The sequence below is a fragment of the Echinops telfairi genome, unplaced genomic scaffold (genome assembly GCF_000313985.2).
Source record: "Echinops telfairi isolate 266 unplaced genomic scaffold, ASM31398v2 ScPeMD7_4;HRSCAF=17, whole genome shotgun sequence".
Lineage (NCBI taxonomy): Eukaryota > Metazoa > Chordata > Mammalia > Afrosoricida > Tenrecidae > Echinops > Echinops telfairi.
The window spans coordinates 3,601,445-3,617,306 of record NW_022103900.1 but is presented as its reverse complement, the minus strand read 5'-3'; the positions used below and the strand labels follow the sequence as shown (position 1 = coordinate 3,617,306).

The following is a 15,862-nucleotide window of genomic DNA, read 5'->3' as shown; positions in this document are numbered from 1 at the left end:
GACAGGGAATTCTCCAAGGATGCAACCAAATGTGTGCAGGCTACCTCTTCCAGCCAGACAAGCAGTACGACGTCTCCTACGACACTGGGGACAAGGCAATCCAGTGTGGACGCCACGTGGACATTTTCAAGTTCTGGTTGATGTGGAAAGCCAAGGTATGTAAAAAAGGCATTCAGGAAGTAGGGTCGAAATGTAAAGTGGCCAGGCCAGGTGGCCATAGAAGAGAAGACATAGCACAGGTAAGTCATGTGTATAATCAAATATCTAGATACGTTAACTGTGTCTTTTTTGTGTGAAGGAAATTACTTTATTCCTTATATCAAATTCCCTCGCCTTCCATTCAGTCTCCTCAATTTGAATTATCACAACCCCAAATGCGTGCCAAGATAAGAGCTTCCATACCAGCCCTTCGGGATGCTGAGAGTATTCATCGCAGATGTAGAGAAAGCGATGAAAGATAAAACCACTGGGCTGTTCTGAGGAGAACCCTGCATTCCTTTATGAGGCCTTGGGTCATGGGCTATCTATGACCCTTGTAAGTTCTATTTAAATGATGACTTTCCCATTATTCTGTCCTTTAAATGCTCTTCTGGAAAATGCACGCGTTAGTCTGAGAAATTCTCCTATGAGATCGAAGCCTCCGTGCTCTGCATTCATCACTGGCCCTTTGGGGTTCTAGTTCTCTGTCTGGAATAAAGGCCAACCATTGGAATCTCCCTCAAAACACGGAGTGGAGAGTACATCATCGTTTCACTATGTGTTTCAAACACATCGTTTCACTATGTGTTTCAAAGGTATTGTTCTTTGATCAGATTGATCTCACAGGTTTCTATCATGTCCATGTTTAAGACAGTCCTTACCTAGTCCCCAAACTCAAAGTTTTCCAGAGAACTATCCGGTTCATTTGATATTTCCTCTTCAGGAAGATTTAAGCTGATGGTTAATTTTTCTCCCATTAAATCATTCTGTCTGTCTGTAGAAATCATCCGAATTTCATCTCTACCATAAAGTAGTCATAGGTGTTTTAAACACGTGAAAGCTGTTGCCACTGACTTGAGTCCAACTCATAGCGACCCCTGAGCGTCCGAATAGAACTGTGGTCTCTTCTCCGGCATCTCTGGGTAGACTCCAACCACCAGTCTTTCCGTCGGCGGACCAAAGCCCCCCACCCCGCCCGCGCGACTCTCTTTCAACATGTAAATGGTACATCAATCCCAACACAAGCCACTAACAAGCTGAGCCCTCTTGTTCTGAAGTGTCATAACCATATGGTGGCCTGTCTCTGTAATGTGTGTTTTCATTTTGCCCAACAAGAACCTCTTGTACTCTGCTGGAGACTTGGCTCTGAGTGTGTTGGCTGTTGGCTGGACCTTGATGTGGACCTCATTCCCCAGTGGTCTGCCAAGGTCTACAGTCAGCAGTGACACGATTGGGTGGGGGGAGGCTTGCTCACACGTTGCCATTGTTGGATCCCACACAACCCATTAGCAATCCACAAGCCAGCCTTGTGCATCTGCTCTCCTTGTTATCAGCCCCCCCTCTCTGCCCCCAATCCTCCCGCTGCTGTTCTGAACCAATCGTGCTGGCGTTGGAAACTCACGGCTCAACCAGTCAGTGTGTCAATAGTGGGAGCAGTCACAATCTCAGGGCGTGTATGGAGAGATACCAGTGACTTCCCATCTGCCGGCCCTCCTGTCATCAAAAAGGGATACTACCGTGTTTAGTGGAAGGCTGCCTGCCTGGGAGGGAGTGGGAGGTTTTGGGCCAGGACTCATTACAGGGGGCAGGTGTATTCTAAAGCTGTTTTTCTCAAACTATCCACAGCAAAGAACTGATACAATAAAAACGAATTGCTGGGGCAGGGGCTGGGGGGCTGGGGGGAAGGGTGAAATAAAAATCCATACAAAAGGCAACCTCCGTTTTTTATTAGATTCAACAACGATAAAATTACACTGCCCAATGGCTGTGAAAGTCTCCCCTCACTTAATCTCAGCTTCTGCGATCATTTCCTCATGGGCTGGTTACAAGTGCTTTGTGGACCGGCCTCAGTCCAGAGATGACAATTTGAGTAACCCTAGCCTAAAGCAAGGAGCCCTGGTGGTGTCGTGGTGACTTGCTGGGTTACTAACTGCAAGGTCAGAGGTTTGAAACCATCAGCCACTCCACGGGAGAAAGACAGGGTTTTCTACTCAGTTCTTCCCTGTCCTGTAGGTCACTACGCGTCCGCGTCGACTCAACGGAAGTGAGTTTGGTTTGGTTTATCCTAAAGCAACCCAAGAAGTTGCTTCAGGTCCAGACTGTGAACCTGGGTAGAAGACTTAAAGCCCTCTTGAGAATAAATGCCTAGAGACCCTCCAGGGAAACTCCAGGGAAAGCAGGCGCCCTTCTCTGTACTGAATGCCGCGCTTTACACGCTCGTTACCTGGTTCTTCTTAACCTTCCCCAAGACTGTTCTTTGGTGGATTGCCTGTAAACAAGCGTGCATTCACGTGGACATGCCACCTCTCACCAACAATCATGACTTTTTGTTTTCACACAAAACAGGGCACAGTGGGATTTGAACAGCAGATCAACAAGTGTCTGGATTTGGCTGCGTATCTCTACGCCAAGATTAAGAACAGAGAAGAATTTGAGCTGGTGTTCGATGGTGAGGTAGGTGGCAGGCCGGATGCAAAGCAGTCCTGGGGAGCCTCCGGAGGGAAGGACATTGAACGATTGGCGTGACGAGAAGCTGCTTCTGGGATGTTCTTCATGGTGTACTGCGTTGCATGTCCTCCGTGTCCACAGACTCTGCCGCCAGCAGCATTGGCTGGCTTTCCCGCTAGATCGGCTGCTCCCAGCCAGAGGTCTGCCCTTGCCAGATCAGAATGCCCTTCATCATTGTTGAGGGTGTCTGAATGTTGTGTTGAACTTCCTAGGTCACGTGTTTCTCACAGGATGGGTATCTCCCTGCCCGTCTCTCAAGCCTAGCTTTATAGTGCAGTACTATATGGATTCCTTAGGAAGAAAGCAAGATAAACTTGGCTTTACCCTGAGTTCACATCCACATAGCTCATCCTGAGGTACTTGGCACACCAGTATTTACCGCGTGCCTGCTCTTCATCGGGCACCGAGCCAGAAGCTAGGTTACACGGCATTGACCCAAATGTGCCTTGCTGGCCGAATCAGGAAAGATGGGAGAGGCCGGTGTTGAAGAGAAAAGCCTCATAGAGCCCAGTAGACAATATACTATCACCTGCATTCCGCATTGGTCCCGTGATCGAGGACCCTAAACTAGGAAGACACCTGACAGTCACCAGGCGAGCAGAAAAGAGACCGGAGCTGTTAAAATCCAGAATTCAACGTTCTTGTATTGAAAACATTTTCAGAGCAGGTTAGAAACAGCAAGTGTGCTCTTGCAAGCTTGTTAGCATCAGGCACAAAGATAGCAGCTGGGAGAAACTACAAACCTGTAGCAAGAACGTAGAACTTGAAATGCACAGGAGGCTTTAGTGTCAAGGGGGCTAAGCAATGCTAGGTCTCTCAGTAAGCCCTACGGTAGAGTGGATCACACGCTGGGCTGCCATCTGAAAGGTCAGTAGTTCAAACCACCAGCAGTTCCTTGGAAGAAAGAGAGGGCTTTCTACTCCCCTAAAGCGATGCAGTCAAAAAAACAAAAGCCTCGCTGTCTCAGAGATCCACAGGGGCAGGTCTCCCCTGCCCCATAGGGTCACTGTGAGTCAGCATCGACCAGATGACAGTTTTTGAGCTTTAGGTAAGATAAATTATACCATTAAAAAATTAACCAGTTAACATACTGATTTCTTTTTCCCTTTAACGGCGTTAACTTCCGTTATCTAGAAGATTGTTGAGTAAGGGAACTGGCCAGATGTGATTGGCTGAGGTAGGCGCTGTGATCCGGTGTTCCGGTCACCTTGTCTTTCAGGTGGTGTGAAGCATCCCCACCAAGGGTACATATGGGTTTGGGGGCAGATTTCTCTCCAGTTCTCATGTGTCTTTGTTATGTTTTTTCTGTTTGCTTGTTTATTAAATCTCTGCAGCCTGAGCACACCAACGTCTGCTTCTGGTACATTCCACAAAGCCTGCGGGGCATTCCGGATAGCCCTGAGCGGCGGGAAAAGCTCCACAAGGTATGAGATGTTCCCATGTCTCTGTCTTCCCTGGGCTCTCTGTCTGCCTGGTCAGGATGCCCGCATGCTGAGGCGTCTTTCTGGGGGGAAGATATTTAAAAATAAGCCTTGGGATGGGCTGATCCTACCGGGGTGAAGGGAAGCCCTCTTCTTACATTGCTGCCTCCTTGTTGTGGTTTAGATACAGCTCTACCTTAGGCATGTGTCTTTCATTTAAAAGGCTAGACATTGGGCAGTTGGGAGATAGAAGAATCCTTGGATAAAAGACATACAGGTTCCTAAAAAAATTAAAAAGTTGCCATCGAATCGACTCCACCTCCCGGCAATTCCATGAACAGAACTGAGCCCCAGAGGGTTTTTCGGAGCTGATATTTTTAGAAGTGGGTCACCAGCCCTTTCCGTCAGCAGCAAGTGCGTTAACTGCCTCCCTCACTCAGGAACGCTGGGGCACCCTGGTGGTGCTTGTGAAACTTTGGGCTAATAGTAAAACTGTAAGGCCAGTGGTTCAAAGCTACCAGTTGCTCTGTGGGAGAAAGATGGAGAAGTCTGCTCCCCCAAAGATCACATCCTAGGGAACCCTATGGGGGACACTTCTTGGCCCTATAGAATGGCTCTGAGTCAGAATCAGCTAGACAGTCCTGAACTGTAACCACGAGGACTCCTTATGCATTCCTACGAACATGCTATTTCAAATGACATCTTCATTAAAAGGCCTGTAAGTGTGTGTCTACTCTAATCTCGATTCATTCTAGTTGTTGATGCCTTAATTTATTTTATATATTATTTCTAGCTATTGGTATTATATTTCATTTCTATTTTATCGTCTTAACTCGAGCGTTGAACAAATATCTGTCCAGCACAGTCTGTGTAGAATGCAGTATGCTGGACTCGGGTTACACAGAAACTTTAAAGTGGCATCTTTGCCTACAAATCTCTGTTTGTTTTTCATTGGATCATCTTTGTACCTGGACTAGGAGCCCTGGTGGCATAGTGGGTCACATGCTGGGCTGCTAACTGCAAGGTCAGCAGTTCAAAGCCACCAGCCACTCCAAGGGAGAAAGATGAGGCTATCTACTCCCAGGGAGAGTAACAGTCTTGGAAATCCACAGGGGTAGTTCCGCTGGGACCTTTAGGGTCACTATGACTCAGAATTGCCTCAAAGGCCGTGGTGCGTTGTGCCTTGACAGACGTGCTCAGGGTTGTCTGAACGAAGTGCTGAGTGAGTAAGCCACTCCGCAGTCATAAGCTAACCACTAGAGCTACGTGTCTGCAGCACACTGGTTTGCCTTTATCGCGGTGGCAACACACGTGATGTGAAGCAAGTTGCTCTTTTTCTAATCGAGAAATGGTGGGTTGAACTGTGAAAAGAAAGAGAGTGAGCAGGGTGCTAATATCAGTTTTGAGTTCTGTCTTATGTTTTCAATCACAAGGTGGCTCCGAAAATCAAAGCTCTGATGATGGAGTCAGGCACCACCATGGTTGGCTACCAGCCCCAGGGGGACAAGGCCAACTTCTTCCGGATGGTCATCTCGAACCCAGCTGCCACCCAGTCTGATATCGACTTCCTCATCGAGGAGATAGAGAGGCTGGGCCAGGATCTGTAATCACCCGCGGGAGACCCTGAGGTTCTGGGGAGCCTCTCCCCACTGGCAATCTAGAACAAACTTCTATTAAGTCGCTGAAACCCATAGTTCATTTCATTGAGGGAAAACATAATATCTTGATGAATACTGTTAAAACCTTACTTAAGCTTGTTTGTTATAGCTATAGCAGGAAGTACTGTTCTTTTTTAAAAGTTGCACATTAGGAACACAGTATATATGTACAGTTATATATACCTCTCTATATATGTGTGTGTATAGTGAGTATGGCTTAGTAACAGATCACAGCATGTTTCCCACACCAAGAGACTCACTGTACCTTCAGCAGTTACTGAGGGGCTCACCCTGCTGTACACCAGCTTGCCCACCAGCCACAAGAAAGACTGTTCACAATGTGGTATCCTAGGAGCCAAGGGGAATGCTGGGATGGGAGCTGACCTCACTGTCAGGCTTTCTCTCACCTGAAGTCGTGATGGATGAGAAGTAGCACCACTAGGGGACCAGTCACACCCTCCCCATTAGTGTCCTATTAAGGGGAAATCATAGCATTGTCGCGGGTATAAAATGGCTGTGTTTTTTTTGTTTTTTTGAGATTAATTTGTGTCGTCTGACCTTGGGGGAGGGAAAGAACACATGTAATAATTCTCATGACTGTTTACTTGTAGGTGAAATGAAATATTCGCTTGTTTATATCCAGAGATTCACCATGTGAAAGAGGTGTCTTGTATTCTCTGCCCATTTGTAAGGTATCTTATTTATATATTCTTGAAGTAAGTTCTGGAAGCTGTTTTATGGTATTTTCGTGCACTTGTGAGCCAAAGAGAAAAAGATGAAAATTTAGTGAGAGTTGTATTTATATTAGAGTGCCCTTAAAATCATGACTTAAGCATATGTTTGTTGTCTGTAAAAGAATGCTGATATTGTACATAGAGCCATATATATGGAAATCCCATGACTCCAATTGCATCTGCTCTCTGTCTGGCTGTATGTCTGTGTTCCCAATGCTTCTCTAGTAACTGTGGGAGAATAACTAGATCTCGTGTAGTTTTGTAGTTGTTCATGACCAATCTCTGTGACTCGCTTAGCTGAAACCTAAGGCCATGTTTCCGAGGACCTTCCGAAGATGTCACTCAGACAAACTGACCAGGCTCACAACTGTTTCTGAAGAGAGGAAATTCACACTGTGCGTTTTCGAGTATGCAAGAAGAATATAAATAAATAAAGATATTCTCCAGCGAGAATTTGAACAAAAGTGTCTTCCAGTTCTGTGTTGCCTACGGAGAGGGAGGTGTCTGCTTATAGTGACTTGGACCATCAACCCATTCGCTTTCTGCTTACTGACTTGAAGTAATCCTCCAGGCCCTGATGAGCAAGCCGAGACCCAGCCCTCCACGGTAGAGCACAGAGCCCCTCATCGGTCAGATCACTATGACGGGAACTAACTAAACCTTGCAGCTCAAGCTTTGAGCAGTTTCCCATGTCCCTATTTGCATTGCTTCATTCATCCAACGAATGTGATATTCCTAGAACAAGCACGCTTCTGGGCACTGAAGTTAGGGTGGGGTCCGTGGCAGACAGGTGCTCTCTGTCTAAGAGTCGGTGGTGTCTGAACGCCTCTACAACCACAGACGTGGACCTACCTGCCTCCTGGATACCTGTACGGTGGTCCTCCTTCACTGTCACCAGGAGTGTGTTTTGGTGCTCAATCACCAGGAAATGGTACCCACTTTCGACGCTATGCTCTCAGTTAACAACACTGCTCATTCGCTTGGAATACAGAGTTCCCTATTGAGCACATGAAGGGTTCAGCTGAGCACCCTTTGTAACTAGCACACCGGTGGCCTGTGTAACCATGGATTAGGCAGACTGTACCCATAGAGTGTGCTCATCGGCAACTGCCATTCCAGTTGGCCCCACTCATGACAACCTCATGCACAACAGAAGGAAATACCTACTCGGCCCTTTCCTTTCTCCGACTGTTCCTTTCAGTTCCCTCGGTGGCTCGGTTCTCTCCCTGTCCTTTTGAAATCCAGATCACCAGAATTGCCCCACTTTAGTAATTAGATATCCAGCTCAAAGTCAGAAATGCAGGCTGCCCCTTTCAAACAGCATTGAGCTTCTCTCTTCATGGTCGTACAGTTTCGGGGTGTAGGTCTATAGTGATGGCGGGGCACCTTGCTGGTGGGGGGGGGCCAGGGCAGTTTCTTCTTTTGAACACCTCCAGCTCATCTGTACTTGATTCCTCACTCAAGGGCAGGCCTCAGGAAAGAAGAGCTTCAAGTAATTAAGCCACAGCTGGGTTGTAAAATTATCATCTGACATCAGGTTCCTCAGTCCATGAAATTGGCCCAATTTTTTGAGAAGAGGGCAAACTTTATTGAAGTATAATTTAGCTGCAGTAAAATCCATTCTTTACAGCGTACTGTGTATAGTCTTCTGTGAGTTTTGATAAGGGTAATATCATGTAGCCACCACTCCAATCAAGGTTCTGAAATAGTTCAATGACACCACTTAACTACCCTGTACTTGGTGGTGTAGCGGTTACTCCTTGGGGCTGTGATCCGCCTGGTCGGCCGTTCCAAACCTCCAGCAGCTCTTCAGTACAAAGACTGGGCTTTCTACTCCTGGAAACAGTCTCAGAAATCCACAGGGGGTCACGATGAGGCAGCATTGACTTGATGGCAGTGAGTTTTGACTGGTGATATAGTGGGTTATGTGTTGGATTGATAACTGCCAGGTCTGCCATTGGCTCTGAAGGAAAAACAAAACAAAAAAACACCAGGCTTTCTGCTTCTGTAAAGATTTACAGCCTTGAAAAACAAAGGTGTATTTCCACCTGGCTCTTTACAGGGTCTCTGAGTTGGAATGGACTCAATGGCAGTGAATTTGGTTTTGCTCTTGTACTTTTGGTTTAGTGCTCTTTGTACCAACACCACCACCCCGGGGAGGGGGGGGGCGCGGGGATCTTAGCTCCTGGAAACCTCTGCTTGGTTGTCTGTTAGACAAATAGGACCATTGATCCATAGGCTGTTGAGTGTGAGTTCTCTCACTTAGCATGATTTTGTTGCTGTCTACTGCTGCCTGGCATTCCATTGTATGGATGTCCCACCGTTTGGTTATCCATTCCCCAGGAGAGGGAAATGTGGATTGTTTTCCATTTTTGAGTGGTTACAAAAAGAGCCTTTCCTAGGCATTAGTGTGCACACTTTTGTGTGGCTGAATGACTTTACATTCCTAACTGCAATATACAGACTTTCCAGTTGTGCCATATTCGCGCAGATACATGGTGGTGTCAGTTTTCTTTGTATTTTAAAAAAAGATCAGCCATTTAATAGTGATAGCACCTTGTAGTTTCTATTTGCTTTTTTCATAAGCACCTTTAAGAGATTCCACTTGAGCCAGACCTCATATTTCATGAGACAATCAAAGCATCACCTCCTTCAGCCAGTTAGAATTAGGACCCTTGACTTTGGGCCCTGGCAGACTACCCTGTCCAGACGTTTGGTTGAGATCCCTACCTCACCAGCCAGTATTCTTGGGTGGAGTCTCTTCTATTTAAAAGCCATGATTGTGAATTTCATAAGGAGGTTGTTAACATATCTGTGAGGATGACAGCATTATACCTGATTACCCAACACTCAGCCTAAGAAATAGACCATTATCCATGCCTTAGAGTTCCCCACTGCCACTATGAACAATTCCCTAATTAGATACTTTCCCCATCTCCTCAAGAAATGATCATTATTATTCTGAATTGTCAGTGAGCTACTTTGATTTTCTATATAGTATATCTATCTCTATATTTATAGATAGACCCCCCTTATATTTGGTTTTACCTGTTTTTGCACTTTATATAAGCAGGATGGAACAGAATATATAGACTCATGTGGTTTGTCTTTGTATTCAACATTAGGATTTTGTAGCGCCAGAGCTAAGCCACACAGTGTTTGTGCACTTAAGAAAGGCACACCTTCCGTCACAGACGAGCAGCCTTGTACCCAGGTGTACATCTACTACCCAGGTGCACCCAGGGGTAGTGTGTGGAGCATGGGGTTTTGATTTTGTGCCTGTTCAACCCCATTGATTGGCACAATCTACCAGCACAATCTTACCTGGCAGTCTCTCGTGTTTTTGAGATTCACTTTTGTTCATGGTTCTAGGTGCAATTAATTCATTTTTACCTCAGTAATTCAATTCCATTGCAGGAATATATATCTTGGGTAATTCACCTATTCTGCTAGTGGTAAACCCAAGTCAATTCCAACTCTTAGTGACCCTATATAGGGTTCCAGGACTGTCAATCTTTATAGGAGCAGACAGCCTCATCTTGTCCCATAGAGTGCAGCTGGTCGGCTTGAACCACCAAACTTTGCAGTTGGTCCAATGCCTGCACCACAGCAGTACTGTGGTAGCAGATAACTGATTTCCCCCAGGGCTGTTTTGTGCTTTTCGGAACAATGCTGCTCTGAGCAGCCTTTCACTGTTTTCCTGATAAAGACACGAAAAGTTCTCTGAGCGAAATTGCTGGTTCGCAGGGTGCTTTGGAACATCACTGAGTACATGGTGGCATATCAAGTCACACTCCCTCCGGCAGGGCACAAAGAGCCACCTGCTATTAGGCCTCAAAGGTTTGCCATTCTGATGGGCAGGAACTAATAACTCATTGTGGTTTTAACTGGCCTTGCCCCCGATTGCAGGGGGGCTGAGCATCTGGTAATATTTGAATGGGCCACTGTGTGACTGCTCTCCTTGGAGTGCCTGTGTTGTGCCCTTCGTGCCCTTTCCATTTGCGTTGTCTTTTTCTGAGGGGGTTGGATTTTAAATCATGTGTGTATTCCAAATACTCATTGGTTTTTGCTGATATATTTGGCAAATACTTTCTCCTAATTTGGGACTTGTCTTTTCATTTCAACTAAGGGACTCTGGGGAAAAAAGTTCTGATATTTAATGTAGTGGAATTTATCGATATGTTTCTTATGGTCTGCCTTTTTGTGTCCTCTTTAAGAAGTTCTTACCCTAATGAGACATAATCAGACACCGTGAGGGAATGAGTCATAAGTCCTGGGGGCTTAGGAGCATGGCCTTGCGGGACACTAAGGTATAATTTATAGCACAATTTACAAAGGCACTCCTACAAATAAGAGCTGGAAACACAGGAATCCAGGACAGATAAACCCTCAGGACCACTAATGAGAGTGGTGACACCAGGAGGGGAATGGGAATGTGGGGAAGAAAGGGGGAGCGATCACAAGGGTCTACATATAACCCCCTCCCTGGGGGACAGACAACAGAAAAATGGATAAAGGGAGACATCAGACAGTGTAAGACATGACAAAATTAAAATAATTTATAAATTATCGGGATCGTGAGGGAGGAGGGCAGGGAGGGAGAGGAAAAAATGAGGAGCTGATACCAAGGGCTCAAGTAGAAAGGAAATGTTTTGAGAATGATGATGGCAACAAATGTAAAAATGTGCTTGACACGATGGATGGATGGATGGATTATGATAGTTGTATGAGCCCCCAATAAAATGATTTTAAAAAGCAAAAGCAAAGGCAATAGTCTACATCCTACTTTGATGAGTCTGGCCTGGGGTCTTACAAACTCATGAACAGCCATCTAAGGCACAACTGTTGTTCTCTTGTGGTCCAGAGGAAAGAAGCGTGAGGAAAATAAAAGGCTCAGGGAAACAATTAGTTCATTGGACTAATGGACCGTTAGAACATCAGTCTCCATGACCCTGAGACCGGAAGCACTACTTGGTGTCTGGCCACCACTACTAATTGCCCTGAATTGGAGCACACTAGAAAGTCCCAGCTAGATGGGAGGAAAGTATAAAATAAAGCTCAGAACCAAAGCAAACAAGTTACTGATCGAATAGAAACTGGTGGAACCCCCGAGATGATGGCCCTACGTCACCTGTCAGGTCTGGACATCAACATACCCTGTGGCTCCACTGTCATCCAAACAACTGCCAGGTCTGTCAGGGACCAGTGACACAGGCAGCACTTAGAATAACCAACCACTGAGCTCAGCAGGGCAGCATTTGCCCCAGGACTTGGCTCAGAAGGATCAGGAGAGAAGGAAGAAGGGAAGGGGAATTCCAGGGAAGAAATGGGATGATGATCGAACGCGCACAACGTTTGTGAATCGTTGAATGGGAAGCAGATGTGCTCTGCAAACCTTCACCTGATTCACGATAAAAACTTAAAAGTAAATAAAATAAATCAATAAATCATAAAAAGAACCATAGAATCCTTTGACCCCAATCATCCTCCCAACACAGACTACGTTATTATACAGTATGTCAGGTCTCTCTCTCTTAGCCCCAGAAGTATACGTTACCAATGTTATTTTATTTGATTTTGTTCAGATAGACACTCATCCTTGTCGCTGTATTTGTACACAATTTCTTCTTTGATCTCAGACCTTTCATCTAGATCATGTCCCCTCTCCTTGCTCTGTAAGCGTTTGAACTTTTCTTGACTGAAGCCTGTTAATAGCCCCTCTTATCAAATGGACTCTCTCCCTGCCTGCTTCCTGGGCCTCACTCGGGAGGCTGGTTTGGAAGCGCCGAAACTAGATGAGGCGCTGCTGGAGAAGGTGCCTTGTAGATCAGGCAGACTTTGTTAGGCGGGAAATGTTCCCATCACATCATAATCGCTCAGAGGCATTGCAGGGATTCTGTTATCTCTTGCAAATAAAGGAAACCGGTAATGTGCATAGCATTTATCTGCAAAAACCTTGCAACCAGAATCCTTTCTTCTGAACAAACTAGGTAAAGCAGTTTAATAAATGGGCTCTCACTATGTTTTAGGCTGCAGACTGGAATCTTTTATAATAAATATGGTCTCCAAGGTTGCTTTAATATTCCAATAAAGAGCTCTTCCAAAGTACTACTCTGGTGTGCTTGTTCTCTTAATGGACATCAGTGTTTTGCCTGCACAGTATCCTTTTTTCTCTTCTTCTGATCACATCATCCTACTTTCTCCTGATAATATTTCCAAAGAATGTGAGACAAAGTCTTGCTTCTGAGAAATATTCTGGCTGTATTTCTTCTAAGGCAGATTTATTTGTTTCTCTGGTACTCCACGGTACTTTCAATATTCTTTGCCACAATTCTCTGCCAGGAAATTTGGAAGACAGCTACTTGGCCAGCTGACTGGAAAAGATCCATATTTGTACCCATCCCAAAGGAAGGTGACCCCAAAGAATGCTAGGACAATATCACTAATAACACATGCAAATAAAATTTGCTGAAGATCATCCAACAACATGGGCAGAGCAACCAGAGGTCCAGCCTAGATTCAGAAGAGGACATGAACAAGGGATATCATTGCTGATTGTGTTGGTCTGGGAACTTTAGAAAAACAAATCCACAGAAACTCATGTATAAGAGAGAGTTTTATATAAAGGTTAAGTGTGCATCAAGAAAACACCCCAACCCAGTGCAGCCCAAGCCCACAAGTCCAACATTAACCCATATGTCTGACACCAATCCACAATGTACTCCTCCATCTCCCAAAACAGATACAACGATGCTGACTGCAGGAGGAAAGCTGAGTCAGTGTGTGTAAGCATCTCAGCACTGGCAGGGGTCTCCACACGGCTGCTCCAGCACCCTGGGCTACATCGTGGTAGGTCTATGTGGCTTCTCCTTGGGGATGTCTTGCAGGAAGTGAGAAGCAGGGAACTGCTTGAAATCTGAAGCAGGGAACTGCTAAGGCAGCTGCACCCTGGTGTGACCATCACAAAGCAAGAGAATCAAAGGTGAGGCTCACTGAGTCATTTATCTCTCCCCCCTCCAATTAACCCCACATGTGTTTATCAGCCAGGTTGGCACATTAAACTCACTGTTGTCAGATGGATCTTGAGTGAAAGCAGAGACTATCAGAAAGGTGTTTACTTGTGTTTTATTGACTCTCAAGGCATTTGTGTGGATCATAGCAAACTATGAATAGCCTTGAGAAGAACGGGAATTCCAGAACACCTCATTGTGCTCATGCAGAATTTGTACATAGATCAAGAGGCAGTTTTGCGAACAAAACCAGGGGATATTGCGTGGCCTAAAATCAGAAAAGATGTGCATCAGGGCACCATATGTTTTTAATCTGTATGCTGAGCAAATAATCAGAGATGCTGCATTATCTGAGGAAGAATGTAGCATTGCTGGGTAACTAGAGGCAGAAACCAGGGGGGCCTCCCTTCTCCCCTTTACAGGAAGTTGGAAACAGATCAAGGCTAGCAGGCCTGCACACATTCAGGCCCTTGAGACCGGAAGCCAGCACACTTGGGAGGGCCCCAATCTAGGCCAGGTGGGCTTAATTCAGCCCATGGGGTCAACCAGGACTGTCGACCACATCCCCCAGCGGAGGACCCTGAAAAGTCAGGATCAGGGGCCACCTCCCTCTTTTCCAGCTGCTCTGGGCGGTGCTGCGGTTTCTTTCAGTGGCTTCCGGTTGCCACATGTGGGTGTGAAGTGCCCTGAGGGTACCTGTGTAAAACCTGAAACTACTTTGGTCCTGTATAACACTCACTTGGATCACGAACCAGGCTTCAGAGTGAACTCTTTCTCGTGTGAACTATTTCCCACCCAAGGAATCTAACCGCATCAGGATTGGAGGAAGCCTATGAACAACCTTGATGTGCGGAGGACACAACTTCCTTGCTGAAAGCGAGGAGGACCTGAAGCATTTTTTGATGAAGATCAAGGACCGCAGCCTTCAGTATGGATCACAACTCAGTGTAAAGAACACCTAAATCCTCACAAGGGGGCCAATAGGTAACATCGTGATCAATGGAGGAAAAGCTGAAGTCAAGGATTTTCTCTTGCTTGAGTCTACAATCAATGTTCATAGAAGCAGCAATCAAGAGATCAAAATATCTGCTGCATCAGGGACATTTGCTACACAAGACCTCTTTAGAGTGTTGAAAAGCAGGGGGGTTGCTTTGCGGATTCAGCAAAGTTTTACTCCCGTGTGTTATTAGTGCTGTTCGTGATATTGGCGGGCTGCCTCTTGGGAATGGGCACAAACATGTGTCTCTTGCAGTTGGTTGACTAGGTAGCTGCCTTCCAGACAACTTGGCCTAGACAATGAGTGCTTCCAGCACACGCTGACCATTACAACTGGAGTTCCGTCTATTCCTGAAGCTTTGCTTTCCACTAATGCCTTCGGTACAGGCTGGACGCCTTCCTTCAATACCGCCAGTTCTGGCTCACGTGCTCCCTCTTGAAATGACTGAACACCGACCAATTCCTTTTTTGGTGCAGTGCCTCTGTGGATCCTTCTAATGCCGTGACCCGGAATTATACTTCTGTGCATATGTGTCCTGGAGAGACCTGGCGTACAGAGAATGGCTGTGCACCTAAGCACCCCGTGGCAAAATTCTGACCTCTTTCTTCCTCTCAAGCTTTTAAAGCACACACCACATTGCCTGCCTTGGGAAAAGCATTCCCTTTTGTACAGAACTTTAGTTTCCATCTTATGGGAGCCAATTCATGTAATTGACTTCCTCTGCCGCCCAACAATTCCCCTCCTGTCTACACTGACATCCACGCACCACATGGTCCCCGTAATGCAATCCTGCTTAGCTGTAGAAAATATTTCCTCCTGTTATTAAGTTTACTTCCTTCCAAAGTAAACTTTAAAATGAACTCGGAAGAGAAGGAGGGAGGAGGGAGAAAGGGAAGGGGAGCCCCTGGGTCTCACTTGTGGGCCTTGGAGAAGATCCGCTGAAGGGACGACAACGCAATGAGGTGCGAGTCACTCGTGCTCTGTGGGTGCCATGACAGACGCAGCCCTCGGAGAGAAGACTCACAGCTCACCTACGGTCACAGTCGTCACAGTTGGAGAAACAGGCCTCCTGGGAGGGGAGGCCGAAAAGTCCTTTTAGGGCTGGTGGGAGGGGGGATGGAGTAGAAAAAAGAAAGTGTGTGTGAGAGAGAGAGAGCAGGGGACAGGGAGGGAGAATGGAATAAAAGGGGGAAAGGAAACTTCCTTTTGTGCTTTTTTAACAGAAAAACTCATTCTCTCCTCAGACTCAGTGGATGCCACCTAGTGGGCAAATGAGCAATTTGCACTCAGCCAGTCAACTTGGGCATTTCATGGTCTGTCTCTCTCTCCCCTCCCT

At 46.1% G+C, this 15,862-nt stretch overlaps 1 protein-coding gene across 1 annotated transcript in view; it reads left to right on the top strand.

Moving 5' to 3' along the window:
- Nucleotides 1-6,983, top strand: part of GAD1 (glutamate decarboxylase 1) — a 48,885-nt gene extending 41,902 nt beyond the window's left edge. The window contains exons 14-17 of the mRNA XM_004703751.2: nucleotides 6-155; nucleotides 2,545-2,652; nucleotides 4,041-4,130; nucleotides 5,561-6,983. Coding sequence (XP_004703808.1) covers nucleotides 6-155; nucleotides 2,545-2,652; nucleotides 4,041-4,130; nucleotides 5,561-5,734 — 522 coding nt within the window. The 3' untranslated portion in view covers nucleotides 5,735-6,983. The remainder of the gene's footprint in view (nucleotides 1-5; nucleotides 156-2,544; nucleotides 2,653-4,040; nucleotides 4,131-5,560) is intronic.
- Nucleotides 6,984-15,862: the final 8,879 nt, after the last annotated feature.